The sequence below is a fragment of the Oreochromis niloticus genome, linkage group LG20 (genome assembly GCF_001858045.2).
Source record: "Oreochromis niloticus isolate F11D_XX linkage group LG20, O_niloticus_UMD_NMBU, whole genome shotgun sequence".
Lineage (NCBI taxonomy): Eukaryota > Metazoa > Chordata > Actinopteri > Cichliformes > Cichlidae > Oreochromis > Oreochromis niloticus.
In genome coordinates, this window is record NC_031984.2 from 5,807,372 (window position 1) to 5,824,794 (window position 17,423).

Sequence of the window (17,423 nt, forward strand, 5' to 3'; positions counted from 1 at the left end):
AAAGGTCCTCCACACTTGTGACGTGAACTGCGGGCCTCGGTCCGGGACGATGTCAAGGGGAATTCCATGGAGCCGGAAAACGTGTTCAATCAGGGTCTGGGCTGTGTCAGCAGCGGAGGGCAGTTTTGCCAGCGGAATGAAGTGAGCGGCTTTAGAGAATCGGTCCACAACGGTGAGAACGACGCTCTTTCCCGAGGAACGAGGAAGGCCAGTAACAAAATCTAGGGAGATATGAGACCAAGGCCGGTGAGGCGTGCTGAGCGGGTGGAGCAGGCCCGCTGGGTGCTTAGTGGATGATTTGTTACGGGCACAAACGGCGCAGGCAGACACGTACTCCCTCACATCTTTCTGTAGGGTTTTCCACCAGAAATGACGTTTGAGGAGACCAATGGTTCTACTCACGCCAGGGTGACAGGAAAAGCGCGCGGTGTGGATCCAATGTATCACTGCTCCACGGGCGGCAGCGGGGACAAAACGCCGTCCGGGCGGTCCGGTGCCCGGGTCAGGGTCCCCTGGGAGGGCCCGGCGGATAGTTTCCTCGATATCCCAGGAGAGGGCGCCCACCACGCAGGCGGGGGGTAGAATGGTGGTTGGTGACGAGACGTCCGTGTCCGGAGAATACTGACGGGAGAGCGTGTCTGGCTTGACGTTCCGTGAACCTGGGCGATAGGAGACAGTGAAATTAAAGCGGGTAAAAAACAAAGACCAGCGGGCTTGTCGGGAGTTTAGTCTCTTAGCGGTTCTCAGATAGATCAGGTTCCTATGGTCCGTCCATATGAGAAAAGGTTGCTCGGCCCCCTCCAGCCAGTGGCGCCACTCCTCCAGCGCGAGTTTTATGGCCAAAAGCTCCCTATCGCCTACGTCATAGTTTCTTTCAGCTGGAGAGAGCCGACGAGAGAAATAGGCACACGGCTGGAGCTTGCCTTGAGGCCCAGACCGCTGTGAGAGAACAGCCCCCACCCCGGTGTCGGATGCGTCCACCTCAACGATAAATTGTAGGGTGGTGTCGGGGTGACGCAGAACGGGTGCCGTAGTGAACAGTTCTTTTAACTTAGCGAACGCCGTGTGGGCCTCCGGGGTCCAGGTGAAAGGCACCTTGGAAGAAGTGAGGCGTGTGAGGGGCGCGGCGACCTGGCTGTAGTTACGGATAAAACGGCGGTAGAAGTTCACGAACCCGAGAAAGCGTTGTAGCTGCTTCCGCGAATCTGGGACTGGCCACTCCAGAACCGCCGTGATTTTAGCCGGGTCCGTCTTCACCTTTCCCCCTGCCAGGACATAGCCCAGGAAGGAAACTGACGATGTGTGGAATTCGCATTTCTCTGCTTTGACAAACAGTCTGTTCTCTAACAACCGTCGCAGGACACTCCGGACGTGAACGCGGTGCTCCTCCATGGTCCTGGAAAAAATGAGGATGTCATCCAAGTAAACAAACACAAACACATTCAGGAAGTCTCGCAGCACGTCGTTCACTAAAGTCTGAAAAACTGCGGGGGCATTCGTTAAGCCGAATGGCATAACCAAATACTCAAAGTGGCCCAGTGGTGTGTTAAAAGCGGTGTTCCACTCGTCCCCCTTCCTTATTCGGACCAGATGGTACGCGTTTCGTAGGTCTAGTTTTGTGAAAACGGTGGCTTCCCGGAGGGGTTCAAAAACAGAGTTAAGCAGCGGAAGGGGGTATTTATTCTTTACGGTGATGTCATTTAAGCCCCTGTAATCAATGCAAGGTCGCAACGAACCGTCCTTTTTTCCCACAAAGAAGAAGCCCGCCGCTACCGGGGAGGAAGAGGGTCGAATGATACCGGCCGCGAGTGATTCTCGAATGTAGTTTTCCATTGACTCCCTTTCCGGGCGAGACAGGTTGTATAACCTGCTGGACGGCAGCGGGACCCCAGGCAATAGGTCAATGGCACAGTCATAGGGGCGGTGAGGTGGCAGAGAGCTAGCCTTGGCCTTATTAAACACTTCCTGTAGGTCATGGTACTCGGGTGGGACGGAGGAAAGGTCCAGTGCTTGTGCCACTAGTGGGTTCGGGTTGGCTGGTGGAGCGGGAACTGCCGATCTCAAGCAATTAGCCAGGCAGAACACGCTCCAACCGGCGATCTTGCCCCCTGCCCAGTCAATGTGGGGATTATGTCTCTGTAGCCACGGGTAACCTAAAATGAGTGGTGTGTCTGGAGACGGGAAAGTGAGAAACGAAAGTGACTCGTTATGGTTCCCGGAAGTGACCAACATGACAGGCGCTGTCCGATGGGTGATGTAAGCAAACACTTGTTTATTCAGTGCTGACGCAGGGAGGGGCGGTTCCAACAGAGTGAGTGGCAGGTCCAGCTCTTTAGCCAGCTGCTCGTCTATGAGATTTTGTTCCGCCCCAGAATCCACTAATGCAGTGCACGTAACAGTCTTTTTATTGGTTACTATGGCAACAGACAAAACCAAGCGGGGTCTCACATAATTCAAAGTGTGGCTCACCCGTATCCCCGAACCTACCGGTGAGCTGGTCCGTTTGGGCGAACCGGGCAGCTGGCGATGCGGTGTCCCGGCTTCCCGCAGTACAAGCAGTCCCCGGCCCGAAAACGGCGTTCCCTCTCCTCTGGCGAGAGCCGAGAGCGCCCGATCTGCATCGGCTCCGGCGGAGGAGGCGACGGTGGGCGAGCGCACGGCGCTGGAGGACTAAACAGGGACGGTGACACGCGCAGGTCTGGGTGCAATACGGGTTTCGGTGGCTTGGATCGCCGTTCGGCCTCCCTCTCCCGCAGACGCTTATCGATTCTGCGGGCGAGCGACACCAGATCCTCGAACGATTTGGCTGCCTCGTGGAACGCGAGCTGATCTTTCATCTGGTCGTTCAGAGAGCGCAGGAATATTCCCCGTAGGGCCGAATCGGGCCAGCCAACTGCGGCTGCCACGGTACGGAACTCCACTAGGTACTCCGCCACGCTACGCCGGCCCTGGCGGAGCGCCAGTAGCTGTTGAGCGGCGTCATCCTCGCAAACCGGCGGAGAGAAGGTCGCTTTGAATTCGTCGAGGAAGTCATCGAAGTCGCAGCGCTGTATCGGGTTAGAGGTTAGATAGGCTTCAGCCCATGCCAACGCTCTCCCCCGCAGCAGCCCCACATAGTGAGAAATTTTGGCCGCGTCAGTGGGGAAGGCGAGTGGTGAGCGACTAAAAAAAAGGGTACACTGAAAAAGGAACCCCCCACACTGGTCCAAGTCGCCGTGGAAGGGTTCCGGCGGCGGTGACGTCACGCAACGGTACGCCGGGTCGGGTTGTCTAGTGCGTATCTCTCCCTGTTTCTCACTGAGCTCTTGGTACTGGTCCTGAAGTGATTGAAGTAATTGATCGTGTCGGCCTAGCATGGCACCCTGCTTATTAACAGCAGAACGTACTGGGTCTGCTGGATCCATTCTGGCCAGTCCGTACTGTCATGCGCCACGGCGCGTGTGCACAAAAGGATCCAAGTGCAGACTCAGCGCTAACAGAAAAGGCACTTTATTACAATAACGAAAGGCGACCCGGGAAACCTAGAGAGCAAACGAGGAACTGAAAAACCCGGGGAGGAAACGACACGAGGAAGCCGGAATCGGGACCGTGGGAGGGATAGAGCGGGACCGTGGGAGCTCGGGAGGGTAGAGTGGCAGTCCGTGTGCAGGAAGTCCTGTGGAGCTAGTGGAAGAGCCAGGTGATGTACTGAGAGATCTAGTCGAGCAGGAGGACAGGCAGGTGACAGACGCTGAACGCCGAATTGAAACCACTTGTGATGTGATTACGGACTGGCATGGAGCATCCGTCAGCGCCGGGTGAAGTAGCTTCTCCTGTAATCACAGAGATGGAGAGCAGGTGTGCCGAGAATGGCCTAGCCCGGAGGGTGTGGCTATCCGCACATTCCACAGACACAGGACCACGGACCGTGACAGTCCATTCTGTAAAATAGTCAGATGTCTATTCATATTAATGTACAGAATTCACCTGCTTGCTGCTTCTACTGCACATTCACCCAATGTATATACTATATATACATATATATATATTTATAATGTTATTCCTCTACCCCCCCCCATGTTTTTGCGCATGTCGAGGAGCATGTCAGGATACATTTCACTGTGTGTTATACTTGTATAACTATGCATGTGACAAATAAAGAACCTTGAACCTTGAACCTTGAACAATAGTCACTCAGCAGACAGATGTTACATTATTGGTGTTGGTTTCAGCTCATATTAGCTGATCAGCGGTGACATAAAGAAACAGGAAGTCAAACACCACACTGTGGTAAAATTGGCCTCGCCCGTCACATCAGGTATCGTGCTCAAACCCGTTTTCTGTATTTTGAATTCTCTGCCCTCATTTCATGCTGTTCAGAGAGAGCAGAGATCCTCTTGAACAAAGCTGTGATGGGGTTTATTGTTAGTACACGGAGCCCTCTAAAGCAGATGAGACACACTGATGTGATTGTCTCTGCTGCAGTGACATCCAGTTAAATTAATTTCCTTCTGCAGTTAGTTTGCTTCTTTAAGAAACATCAACACTGTGTCCCAAGACAATGTAATGCTCTGCAGTTAAATATCGTCTCACCCTGAGGAATGCAGCCCTGTTTTATTGCAGTCGTTTTAATTACACACTCTTTTCCCTTTAGGGTCGTCGCAGAAAGGAAGACAGTTTTTCTGTTTTTACAAAGGAAACTCTGCCTGTTCTTAAGCTGCAAACCACAGACCAGACTGACCTGGTTAATAACAGGAACAGAAATGAAGCTCTAACACTGCAGTTTATAGAATGAATATCAATATTTGGCTATTTGGTGTTAAACACAGGACTTTAATAGCTTCTGATACTTTATAGACTGCATTATTAAACCACAAAAATACTGTCTTTAGTTACACTTCTATAATAGTCATCATTTCAACTTTTAACACTTCGCACACCCCAGTGATGACTCATTTCTGGGCACTAAAGCATGACTATCTCATTTAGACAAAGCGCAAACGCATTTCCCACGTTAACAGAAGAAACTCGCTGTGGCTACGGACTTCCTCTTTTCTTTTTCTGCACTATTAACATCACAGCTCCTGAAAGTTTCGGCTTATGACCTACGTTAGAAAGACATTTCACTCAATGTTTTTGTTTTCACTGTATCACAAAGTGACAGATATTTCACCAAACTGAGGCTCAAACAGGGTTTTTGCCACTGTGGTAAAGTCTGATGTCAGCACAGCAGTGGAAGATTTATAGCAGAGTATTTCTTGTGGGTATATTATTTTTATAGCCTTCAATGACAGGAGGCTGCAGAAACGCTTCATACTCACTGAGCTCAGCTGTTTCTGCACGATATACAGGATTTAAACTAGTACTTGAGTAGTATATATATATATATAGAGAGAGAGAGAGATAGATTTAAATGGGTAAATGTCCCAAATGCCTCAACATGTCTTGTAGTTCTCCAGATGCCTGGAAATGAACTAATCATTTGATTCAGGTGTGTTGACCTAGGGATCTAAAAACCTGCAGGACACTGGCCCTCGAGGCCTGGAGTTTGACACCCCTGGTCTGGGCTATACCTACAGCACCATGTACCATGTAATGGACCTGATGTTCACTTTGACTGACTGCACTAATAAACTGTCGACATTTTGATTGGCAAAAAATTTCATAACTTGCAGATAAAGCAATAAAACATTGTCTTGCTCTTTATAGATGTATTTTATGTGATGTCTGTGCATAAATTAAAAAAAGAAAACTTCCTGTTATAGCTTCAGAGGGAAATTTCTTTTCTTGTTCTTGGTGAAGAAGGAACAATTTGTACTGAGACACTTCTCAGCAGAGTCATATATTTAAACTGTATCTACATGAAAGGAAGTAAAGCTTTGCAGCAAACAGCAGAACTGAGGGAGTCAGAAAAATGTTCAAACACTTCAGCAAAGTGAAAATAACACTCGGCTTGAGAGTAGAAACAACACACGGGCTTCACAAATCATCTTCTGTGTGATATTGACTCTGTGCAGCATTTATACTTTCACCTGACCTTCATCCTCCTCATCCTCTCTCTGTTTACCTGCAGTGTCTCATTATTTCTTTAAACCTGTCACATGTTGTATTTAGTCTTTTATTTCTAATATTTACTGTGATGATAGTTACTGCATAGATCTAGAATGTTTAACCTGCCGATCTTCATGTTTTTTTTCACTAAAAACAAAACACGTCTCTTGAGTATGAGCTTTATGGGTTAATCAGTTAGAGCCCAGGAAGATCGTCAATGTCCAAAACGTTCTTCTCTAAACCAAATGTAGATCTTCAGGGTCACAGATTCAGCTTCCAAGACTGTCCAGGTGCCAACTATCGACCTTTCAGGGTCTTGGGTTCAATGACTCAGCACGTCGGGTGCCAACTGCCGAATATGGCCACAAAAAACTTCTATACAGGTAGTCTGGTTCTGTTCTCCGATTAAAAAGTCTTGACCTGGTAACCTGTAAGAGCTGTGTGAGCTAATAAAGAATAATACTCAAACTTCTACCTTTACTCTTTCATAAAAGGTTAGAAAGTGAATGTCCACAATTTAGACTTTAATTGCAGGAAAGTTTATTCAAGAAATTTAGCAAGAACAAAAAAGAAATCTAATAGTTTAATTGATGATTTTTACTATCTTACTACTCACTTAATACACCTGAGCTAATGCTGATTGTGCTCTTATCTTTGGTGAAGAGAGGATGGAGAAAGGATGAGCACACCTGGATCTGAAGATGCACTTATCCTCATGTTCTGAGTTGATAATAATCACAAAGCCGCTCGGCATTCAGTGGAAGTATAATGTAAATTTAAATTGTTCTGAATTAACTAAATAGGCAAAAATGAGCAGATGAAAAGCCAAAAAATATAAAACCAATTTTGCACATTTACAGGACTGCAGTTCCCCCTCGAGCATCGCTGCTGGAATTTGAACTGTGAACCTCTTAGATCCAATCGTCTGAACTGCTCATCTCACAGAAGACAAAAGGGAAGAACTCAGAATCTCTTCTTCATCCCACTTTTATACCTGCTCACCCTTTCTCCCCCTTCCTTCACTGGACGTCACATCTTCACATTTTAGCCATCCAATCAAGGTGCTGACATTTAATTATCCGAGGTCCACCCACACCTTATCCCCTCTCTCTATCTGACTGTGTTACTATCAGTAAAACCACATATCAGTAAAACCACATATAAATCATGCTTCTGTGTTTAACAATGACAATACTTAATGCTTTTTTTAAGAGTTGGTGACACAGTTCTCAGATATTATAACACTAATTTCTACAACTCAAACTGCATTTCTCATTTATGTATTGATCAAACTTACATTTTGATTTATCTTTGATTAAGAATAGAAATGCTTTATGATCAGGAAACAGTTTCCTGATCATCAGAGGCGGTAAAGGGGGGACTTCAATCTCTGTCGACCTCAGATCACAAGACAAAGTTGATTTATTACAGTTCAGTTATTTAAACAGTATTATTGTTTTACAGTTTACTGCATCCTAAAAAATACTGTAATGCTGAGCACAGTGAAACATAAATAACAGATATAAAAATATATACATATATATGTAAATGCAATAGCTTAAATGCATATAATAATAACATAGTTTTTAAGTGAACAAATTAACATTTGTTAAATTAATATAGTAAATTCAGTACATTCATGATTTTCAGTGTAAAATGACATAAATAAGAAGCTTTATGGTTACACTGTTGGAACCTTATATTTGTGATCAATATCTATTAAACAGTTTGTAGAAATTCATTCCAACCAGCTCTCATTTCATTTTGTATTAAAGGTCTTAAAGGTCGGGAGGATACAAAGAGATCTTCTCAGAACTACTGCTGCTATTATAAGAGACATCCATCACTGGCATGTATCCATACACGGGATACATGTGGAAAAACACCACATAACATGACATTTAAATTCATCCGTCAATTTTTTGTGTGAACCTGCAATAAAATGATCTTTGACTGAAGAGATTGGAGGAAATGAGCTGGACTTAGTTTCATATCACACTGCATTCAGTAAAGTTGTTAGAAAATCCCTCTCAACATAGACTGTTGGCAAACATTTCTGGATTATCGAGTAACAGAGAGAAAACTTCACAGAGAGTATTTTTTAAATAAAAAGTTGAACCAAAACATTTATAATTTACTGGTTCATTTCCACAGGTTATATTTTCCATTAATGTAGCTGCTGTCGCTCTGTTATGGACTCAAAGATGGACATAACCACTGTGAAACTTGGACCAGCTTTTTGAGGTCTTTAATAATGCATTATTCTATTTTTGGTAAACACAAGTGGCCATATTTGAACAAAAAGGTGGCTGGAATGGTAGCCTACTGGCTAATGCTAGCTAGCACTAGTTAGCTATGCTGGTAAAGAAATTCACTTTGCAGTGAGATTAATGCTATTAGTAAGCATCTTTAGAACTTTTCAAGCTTTCCAAAGCTTAATAATTTGTTTTCAAGTCAAGTCAAGTCAGCTTTATTTGTATAGCACATTTAAAAGACATCAAGTGTCGGCCAAAGTGCTGAAATCTTTCATATTATTTCAGTTGTCAGTTTTAGTTTTGTTTGCTTTCAGAAAAATAGGACTACTTGGTTAGGTTAAAATCTAACCAGTTAAAATTACATGTGAAATTCGCCACCTGGTTGGTTGCTAACTAAATTTAGCAGCTTCCCTCCATGAACAGCCTGCTTGCTGGTCAATCTATCACTCTGCACAGCTGCTCCAAACAGGCTGCTGAAAACTAAAAGGCTAAATGCAATGCCTAACCATCCAACAGACAGTTAGACAGTTATGGGATGCTGCAGTTTATTTCATTATGATTTTATGTAATTGTCTATGAATTATGACAATAACATAATTATGAAATACTACAGTTTGAAAAAAAAGCAAAATAGTTATTTTTAAAGCTAAACTATGAGTAACTATCATAAAAAAATAGCATTTATCCAAGGCTAATTATGTTCACCTGCTGACTACTGAGGTGCCATCCACAGCATTAGAACTAATGTATTTCTACAGTAGAGTACAGAGGAGGTGAACCAACGTTGGTGTGATTGGCATAAACCTCAGGTATACAGTAGACAGTATCACATATATTACCACAGGGGGCGCTGTTGGAGGAAGGAATGTGGGAAAAATCCACTTCAGTGTAATCAGCATCATTCATGTCATCTGTAGCCTGAAATAAAATGGTGACATCAAGCTTCAGAATCTTAAAATGAATTTGTAATTACATGAACATTTAGAGCTACTCACAGAAGGAAGATAATTTTTTGTACATGTAGGTTAAAAAATAGACTAATTTTGTGAACTCTTAAAAAAAAGCTTAACCTCATCTTGTTGATAAAGTAGGAGTGATTAAAAATAGAAATCCATTTTACTTATGCTAAAGAAATTGATACCAGCACAAGCTACGGCCTGTGAGCTACAACTCTGCTGTTTTAACAAAAGATTAATCACTGCTCTGTTTTAACTGTCATTGGTCATTTCTGCTGCTGATTTGTCACAAGGTTTCACCACAGCTGGCAGCTCTGCATGGTTTGATTTAGAGTTTTACATCTGCTGCTCTTCCTGAAGCAGTTTCTGTTTCTGCCTGGAATCAAACCAGCAACTTTTTGCAAACAGTAAACCACTATAATATGAGAGAGAGTATAAGAGATTCATCCAGACAACTAGTGAATTAGTTTACTGCCCAAAATGCTGCACCGATCATTGTTTCTGACGTCAGAGTTTAAAATCAAACAATGATTTTATTTACCGTGTTCTGAGGAGCGGTGACGAGGCTGTAATGCTCTTGGTTTTCAACTCCATCTGGTTGCGAGCCTTCGGGGTAGTCATAAACTGAAAACACCCGTACAGGAGTTACACTGTTCTGAGTTTCATCCTCTGTGATGTTTCCATAAACCCCGTTGGCCTGAAGAAAGAGAAAAAACTGGCTGATTGACCCTAATCAAGTAGTTATGAAGCTCAGGTCACTCATAACTCCTAAAACCCACCTGTGTGATGTCAGCATGTTCAGTTTTCACAGGAGGTCCTGAAAAACATGCAAACATGCAAAAATTAAACACCTGTATTTAAGTCACATTAAGTCACACAGTAACAGAACCCAAGAACTGAACAGTATGAGGAAAAAGAACTGAAAGCATTAAACAATGATTGATTTGAAGTAAACTGCAACCAATGACCGTGTCACAGTGCTTTCTGTCCCTTTCAGATTTTCCTGTTACTTTTATTATTAAAGCATACGTGCTTTAACACAATGTGCATTAAAAAAAAGTCTGAATAATAAATATTACACAATTTTATTGTAAAGGTTTGGCTTAACATTAAGTTTAGGGTTAATCTCTAGGAAATGAACGTGCATCCCGGTCATGTTGTGGACTGAAGAGATGAATTTGTTTACTACAGGCTCACCTTTTGGTTTATTCTTCCTGTGCTTGTAGAAAATCAGCAAAGCTGCTGATAAGATGGTGATCATAGCGACCAGAATCAGAATCACATGAAGCAGCTTATCTGCAACGTAATAGAACAGATTTTTTACTGTTACACTCTAAATATGTGATATGCAATAAATACATTTTAACAATAAAGTTTCACTCATACAGCTGACCACAGACAAAGCCAGAGATACTCCTTTTGAATAAAATTATTTTAATGAAGTAAATATTAAAGTTATGTGAGTCCAACATTATGTGAAAGACCACTGAATGAACAATGTGGGGTCAGTTCCTTGATCATTAATATGCAAATTGTCAATGACCATGAGTACCATTCACAGAGAGTTGGGGAATCGCTGCAATCACAGCACTGTAAGATGGTGAAAGATGCACACTTAGGCCCCCTCCTCGATTCAGAGATGGTCTTTTCACATAAATGGCCTCCTCTGTCTGATATTTACTGCAGTACATTTATTTTATAATTTCACTTATTTAGCTTAATCTTACAAAACATACTCAAAAAGGAATGATACAAATTTGGTTCAAACTATAATGAGGGTACAATAAGATGGAATAATAATAATAATGTTTAAAAAAACAAAAATAATATACCTCATCATGAAGCAACTCAGGTACAATACATAATCTGCACTTTTCTAATTATTCTAAATATTCTTAACTATATAAATATCTTTGAGTATCCTGCTCTGTTTGCACACTATCTCTACTCTAATTTTAACAACTGTACTGAACTCTGCTTTGGTAATTATTGTCCATGATGTAAATATGTAAAAAATGTGTTTCTGTTCTGTGTCCTGTTCTTTTTGTATATGTGTGGTTTTTTTTGCTGCTGATACAACCAAATTTCCCCTTGTGGGACAATTAAAGGATTATTCTATTCTATTCTATTCTATTCTATTCTATTCTAACTCTGGAAATTTCACTTTTGATACTTTAAATCTATTTTAATTTAAATACTTTTCTCTTTTACTTCTAACAGAGTTGTGTATTTCTACACTGTGGCTGTTTCTATTTATACTTTTAGGAATAAATCACACCGCTTCTTCCACACCTGCTGATGTGACTTTCATAGACATGAATGAGGTTTTTATTTTGGGATAAACACAACGATGGATCCACACTCACATCCACACAAATACAATGTACCTGAACCTGCAGCGGTTTGAGGCTGTCTGGAGACTTCAGAGGAGGCTGATGATGGTGTGAAGCTTCTTGAACTGAAGTTCAAATGCTGTGTTGTTGTTGTTGTGGAGGCCGACAGGAGAAATGTTGATACTGAAAAAGGCTGATTTGGTGTTGAAATGTTTGAAGCTGTGAACAAGGAAACAATCAGCATAATAACAATGCTGTTTGGAGCAGGTTTTCTGTCTGTGTGTGAGTAATAGGGGTTAATGTGTGTTTAGAGCACAACTCATGAAACTAAACTTGTAGTGTAAATATGACACATGTAGGTAATTGGAAAGAAATGCAACTGTAATCAGTGAAAAGTTCAAATCTTCAAAGACATGAATATGATGTTTTTATTTACCTCCTGTGATGACAAGCTGAAAATCACATGGATCCATACTTGTGGTCAGTGTGCTCCTGTACAATCCTGAATCTGACTTGTTCAGCTGTGTGATGCTCACATACACAATATCCTTTGAGAAATAATTTTTTTCATATTTAATGCTGTATCTGCCGCTCTGAGCTGTGTAACCAGCTGTTTCAATGAGAACGTTTCCTTTTTCACATTTGTCTTTGCAGAACAATGTCTTACTTCCAGGGATCACAAATTTACATTCAACTGTGATGTTTCCTCCTTCCACTCCTTCATAGACGAGAGTTTCAGCGTTGGCAAGTCCAGTGTTTCCATCCTGCAGGTCTGTAGAAAATATAAACATGAATTCTTCAAAAATTCCTGTAAACACTACATTTGATGATAAAATATTTTATTAAATTAAACTGAAACAGAAGATTATTCTGTGTTACTGAGCACAACATTTAATTTAAATTTAATTTAAATTTATTTAAATTCACGCTCTTTGTATTTTTCATTTGAACAAAAACCATCCCGGTTCTTCCTGACATCGATGCCATCTGCTCAAGAACAGCTCAGTTAAAAGTTTGAAAACTGACCTCTTATTTGTTTGTGATAAGATCTTGATCTGCTTTGAGCTGTGCTGTTCCTCCTGAACTTAATGATAAGGTTGTTTCCTTACAAGCTCTAAATGTGGTTTAGTGGTTTGGAAAAGAAGGAAGCAGCACTCTGAACACAAACGAGCTGCTGTCGGTCTGAAAGCAGCTGCTAACCAGGTGACGAGTCAAGGTAGGTATCCCCGACAGAATTTGCGTCGGGAGCGCGCACTGGGCTTTCGGTTGACAAACACCTCTAATAATGACATATTATTTCTGAAATTTTGGAGGTTTTAGCTCTTTATACAGTGAGAGAAGGATACAAATAATTATCAGTCAAAATGTTCTTGGTTTATTGAAATCATGAGAGAACCATGAGAACCATAAATGCATCATTTTCTCCTGTAACCCACAAACTAAACGGTAATGTAATGGAGGCGGAGTCAATTGGATCCGCTCTCCGTCCACACCGAATGCTCCGACGTAAGGGAAACAAATTCTGTCGGGGATACCTGCTCCGTGAGAACAGTGATGTACACCGATTGACAGAGAACCTCTGCTTCTGCTTTCAGCACTATTTCTGATGTAGCGCAAAACCTGCAAACATCTTTATAAATAAGAAATAAGAAAAAGAATTTACTCACAGAGGAAGCTGAAGCAGAAGAAAATGTGACAGAGTTTCATCTCGAGGTTCTGACGGTGTAATGCTTAATGCTGCTTCTCTTTCTTCTCTGTTTGCAAACCAGGAACTTCTAACTTTCGCTTCTTGTTGTGGTCCCTCCCTCAAACCCACACTCCTCTGCTTTCACAGGGTTTTTTTTTGTCCATTTATTTATGGTTTAGTTTTACATTTTCTTGTAACCTTTTTTTGTCTTCCAAAACAGAGTGTTTGAAGTTAACTAATCTTATTTAACTGGCTGCAGTTTCATCGTGTGAATCCATCTGCAACTCACCTACTAAAGGAGCAGTGACACTGACAGAAAGCTCAACACTGAGGGGCTTCCTGTCAAAATATAAACTGTTTAATACAAAACTGTGGTCACTCACCTGCCACAGACAAAATTATGTAATTATGTGTCTTTTTAAAGTTATACGTTAATTTAGCTTTTAATTCCTGATTATGTTTCACTCTGTTGTCTATGAGATTGTTATTTATATTAGAGATGGCACGATACCACTTTTTTATGTCCGATACCGATACCGATATCATAAATTTGGATATCTGCCGATACCGATATGAATCCGATATAGTGTGTTTTTTAATCAATAAAACTGTTTTTTTAATATCTTGCTGCATTTTGTATAAGTTCATCCTCAAGTTTAAATAAACAACAACACTAAAGCTATTCTGTTATACCTGCATGTAAAAAATACACTGCACCCAAAATATTTCATAGTTCAGCAACACTGATCAATCTAATAAACTTAAACCTGCTCCATCCTCCCTATTCTGGTATTTTAAAGAGTACTTAGCAGAAATATTAAGCAACCTAACTAATAGGGTTGCAAACTCCCCCCCTCAAAAAATAGGGAACCACCCCCCACTCTCCACCTCATGATGCTTAATCGATGTAATCAACTTAAATTTGATGCAGGGTGAAAAAAAATGCACAGAAATAAATTATTTTTCAAGAATAATTAAATAGATTCAACATCTTTCTTCAACAGAATTGCAGAATTCACAGATGGTACTTTCCCAAAGGATAAAGTACTATAGCTTACTAGGTTAGATTAGACTTAATAGTTACTATATACAGTAATGGACTTCTATGCATTTTACATCAGATTAAAACTTTGGGTGTAAGATTCAGATAATTATTTATTAAAAGCGAGACATTTTAAATGAGAATAAGAAAGAAAAGTATGTCTTTGTGCCCCCCTTTTCCCTGTTAATGCCCTATCGGCCCCCCTGGCTAAACTTTGCTAGATCCGCCCCTGCACAGTTACCAGCCGTCAGCTGCGTAGAAAAGGATCCTGGTGTAGAAAGTAATATTAAATACATTCTAACAACAGCTTATCAAGCTTAAAGGTGCTGCTGTTGTTCCGCAGCTGGTTTCCTCTTTCTGGTGCAAAGTGGGCCAAAAACAAACAAGAGAGACGGACTCGCGACAGGAAAGCCGATCAGCTGATCATTGATCAGTTTCATGATTGAAGTAGCACCAGCAGAGGGAGGGAGAGAGAGGCAGTCGCTCCATATATCGGTTGTTAAGCTTAACATGGGAATGCTTTACAAACATTCAGAGATGAACTTACACACTTGCTTTACTTCTCTCTGGGATAACTTCCTCGGAGATGAAATGCTGGTTTGGTAGCGAGGCTACAAATACACACAGCCGCTCTATCACTTGACGCATACTGCTGCAACGTGCTACGGTTATGAGCCGAGTTACGCCGTGTCGCAAGTTTTGTGAGCTGCTTTTTTGATATTTAATGGATCGGATTACATTTTTTATTTCTCGCCGATATCCGATCCAGTAATTTAGGTCAGTATCGGACCGATACCGATACGTAATATCGGATCGGTCCATCTCTAATTTATATTTCTTGATTTCTTGTCCTTTTGTGTCCAGTCTGTTAGTTTCGTCCCTGTCTTATGTCTCTGTGTTGTTTTACCTCTGGTCTCCCCAGTTGTGTTCAGGTCTGTCTGGCTGTGGTTTTTCCCTGTTCCCATCTTCATCGCTGTGTTTCATCCTTTTGTGTCCCCAGTCTGTCATGTCTCCATGTCTGTTTATCCCCAGTCCAAATGCCATGTCTCAGTCTCAGTGTGTTCCTTCCTGTTTTATTTTGTTAGTCCCCTGTCTCCTGCCCGTACATTCAGTTTTGCATCCTCTGTCTTGGTAGTCAGATTTAGTTCACCTGTGTTCCCGTGAGTTTCATCTCCCCGATCACCTCGTGTGTATTTAAGCCTTTAGTTTCCTTCAGTCAATTGTTGTGACCTCTCCTCATGTTGTGTGTTCTCCCTTCTCTCTGTCAGTGTTAGTTTTCAGTCTGTTTACTCCTGTTTTACTCAGCTGTATGTGTTGTTAAGTTTGCCATTTACTAGCTAATAACGCTGTGTTTTGAGTTTAAGTCTTTCTGCTGAGTCCTGCATTTGGGTCCACAGTCGTCCTAACACGCAAATGTGTCATGACAACATCTTTTAAACAAAGAATGAGACGGGTGATTCCAAGTAGTTTAGAAACTTCGAAATTACTTTTATTTTAATTAAAAAACAGACCTTCTAATAGGTGACTTGGGCAGACTGCACATCCATGTACATCATTCATTTACACTGTGGCTAAAACAGTGGTTCCCCAACTTTTTTTGCTAGGCCCCTCATTGTTTTACAATCAACGCTGCTGTCAATACATTCTTCAAAAAATGTCTCTCTGTGCAAAATGGGTTTAAACACATAACCAACTGTGGGATACTGTTTGTCCATGATTTGAACCGGGGGAACAAATTGTGGCAGGGTCAGTGTTGTGCCAAGGTAGGTATCACCGACAAAATTTATTCCCCCTGTGTCGCGAGCATTCGCTCAACACGGAGTGAGGATCCAGTTTACTTTGCCTCCATTACAGACTGTTAGACGTGGAAGTATGTTTTAGTTTTATGAAAAAGGAAAAAATGAGTGTCGTTACATTACCATTCAATTTGAGGGTTACAGCAGAAAATGATATATTTATTGTTCTCATGTGGGATTATTCTAACAAACGAAGGACATTTTGCCTGATAATTATTTATATCCTCCTGTAACTTTACTGTATAAAGAGCTAAAACCTCCAAAGTTTCTGGAGTAGTTAGTCGTTATAGTGTTTGTGAACTAAAAATGAAGAATGTGGAATACTGTTTGTCCGTGATTTGGAGAGCCCAGCATCTACTACTGACGCAGGGGAAGCAAATTCTGCCAGGGACACCTACCATTGGATTGACAGCCTTTGTGCAGGTGAAGCCAAAGGCAAGATATGCTTCATCATATGTTAGTGTTTGGCTTGGAAGGAAGTTGGTTTGGAATCATATTTGGTGATGCTTCTGCTTTGCATTTGTGTGGGAGGTCTGTCAAAAAACCTGTCTATTATACTAACAGTGTCCAACCATTCTTTCTTTCTTTTTTTCAAAATTCATACCGCTCCCCCCATGCAATGTGGTACATTCCCCACTTTGGGAACCACACACACACACACACACACACACACACACACATATATATATATGTGTGTGTGTGTGTCTGTATATATATATATATATATATATAAAAACACCCAGCTCGCCCCTGCGGGCGGTTTATCCTTCAAGCTCAGGTCTTCTACCAGAGGCCTGGGAGCTTGAGGGTCCTGCGCAGTATCTTAGCTGTTCCCAGGACTGCGCTCTTCTGGACAGAGATCTCCGATGTTGTTCCCGGGATCTGCTGGAGCCACTCGCCTAGCTTGGTAGTCACCGCACCTAGTGCTCCGATTACCACGGGGACCACCATTACCTTCACCCTCCACATCCTCTCGAGCTCTTCTCTGAGCCCTTGGTATTTCTCCAGCTTCTCGTGTTCCTTCTTCCTGATATTGCTGTCATTCGGAACCGCTACATCGATCACTACGGCCGTCTTCTCCTGTTTGCCTACCACCACTATGTCCGGTTGGTTAGCCACCACCATTTTGTCCGTCTGTATTTGGAAGTCCCACAGGATCTTAGCTCGGTCATTCTCCTTCACCCTTGGGGGCATCTCCCATTTTGACCTCGGGACTTCCAGGTTATACTCGGCACAGATGTTCCTGTACACTATGCCGGCCACTTGGTTATGGCGTTCCATGTATGCCTTGCCTGCTAGCATCTTGCACCCTGCTGTTATGTGC

General features: G+C 42.2%; 1 protein-coding gene across 2 annotated transcripts; it reads right to left on the bottom strand.

The window, feature by feature from the left end:
* Positions 1 to 7,157: 7,157 nt before the first annotated feature.
* On the bottom strand, positions 7,158 to 13,459 carry LOC112841615 (uncharacterized). 2 transcript variants are annotated; one of them, XM_019349380.2, is made up of 7 exons: positions 13,242 to 13,447; positions 12,011 to 12,346; positions 11,629 to 11,793; positions 10,439 to 10,537; positions 10,021 to 10,058; positions 9,783 to 9,938; positions 7,158 to 9,203 (listed from the first exon to the last, which is right to left on the bottom strand). In XM_019349380.2, the coding sequence occupies exons 1-7, from the start codon at positions 13,279 to 13,281 to the stop codon at positions 9,027 to 9,029; spliced, it is 1,011 nt and encodes a 336-aa protein (XP_019204925.1). In that variant the 5' UTR covers positions 13,282 to 13,447; the 3' UTR covers positions 7,158 to 9,026. The 2 variants fall into 2 exon arrangements, with proteins under 2 accessions (XP_019204925.1, XP_025757237.1); XM_025901452.1 differs by lacking the exon at positions 7,158 to 9,203 and adding an exon at positions 9,470 to 9,617 and having other exon boundaries at positions 13,242 to 13,459.
* Between the last annotated feature and the right edge of the window lie 3,964 nt (positions 13,460 to 17,423).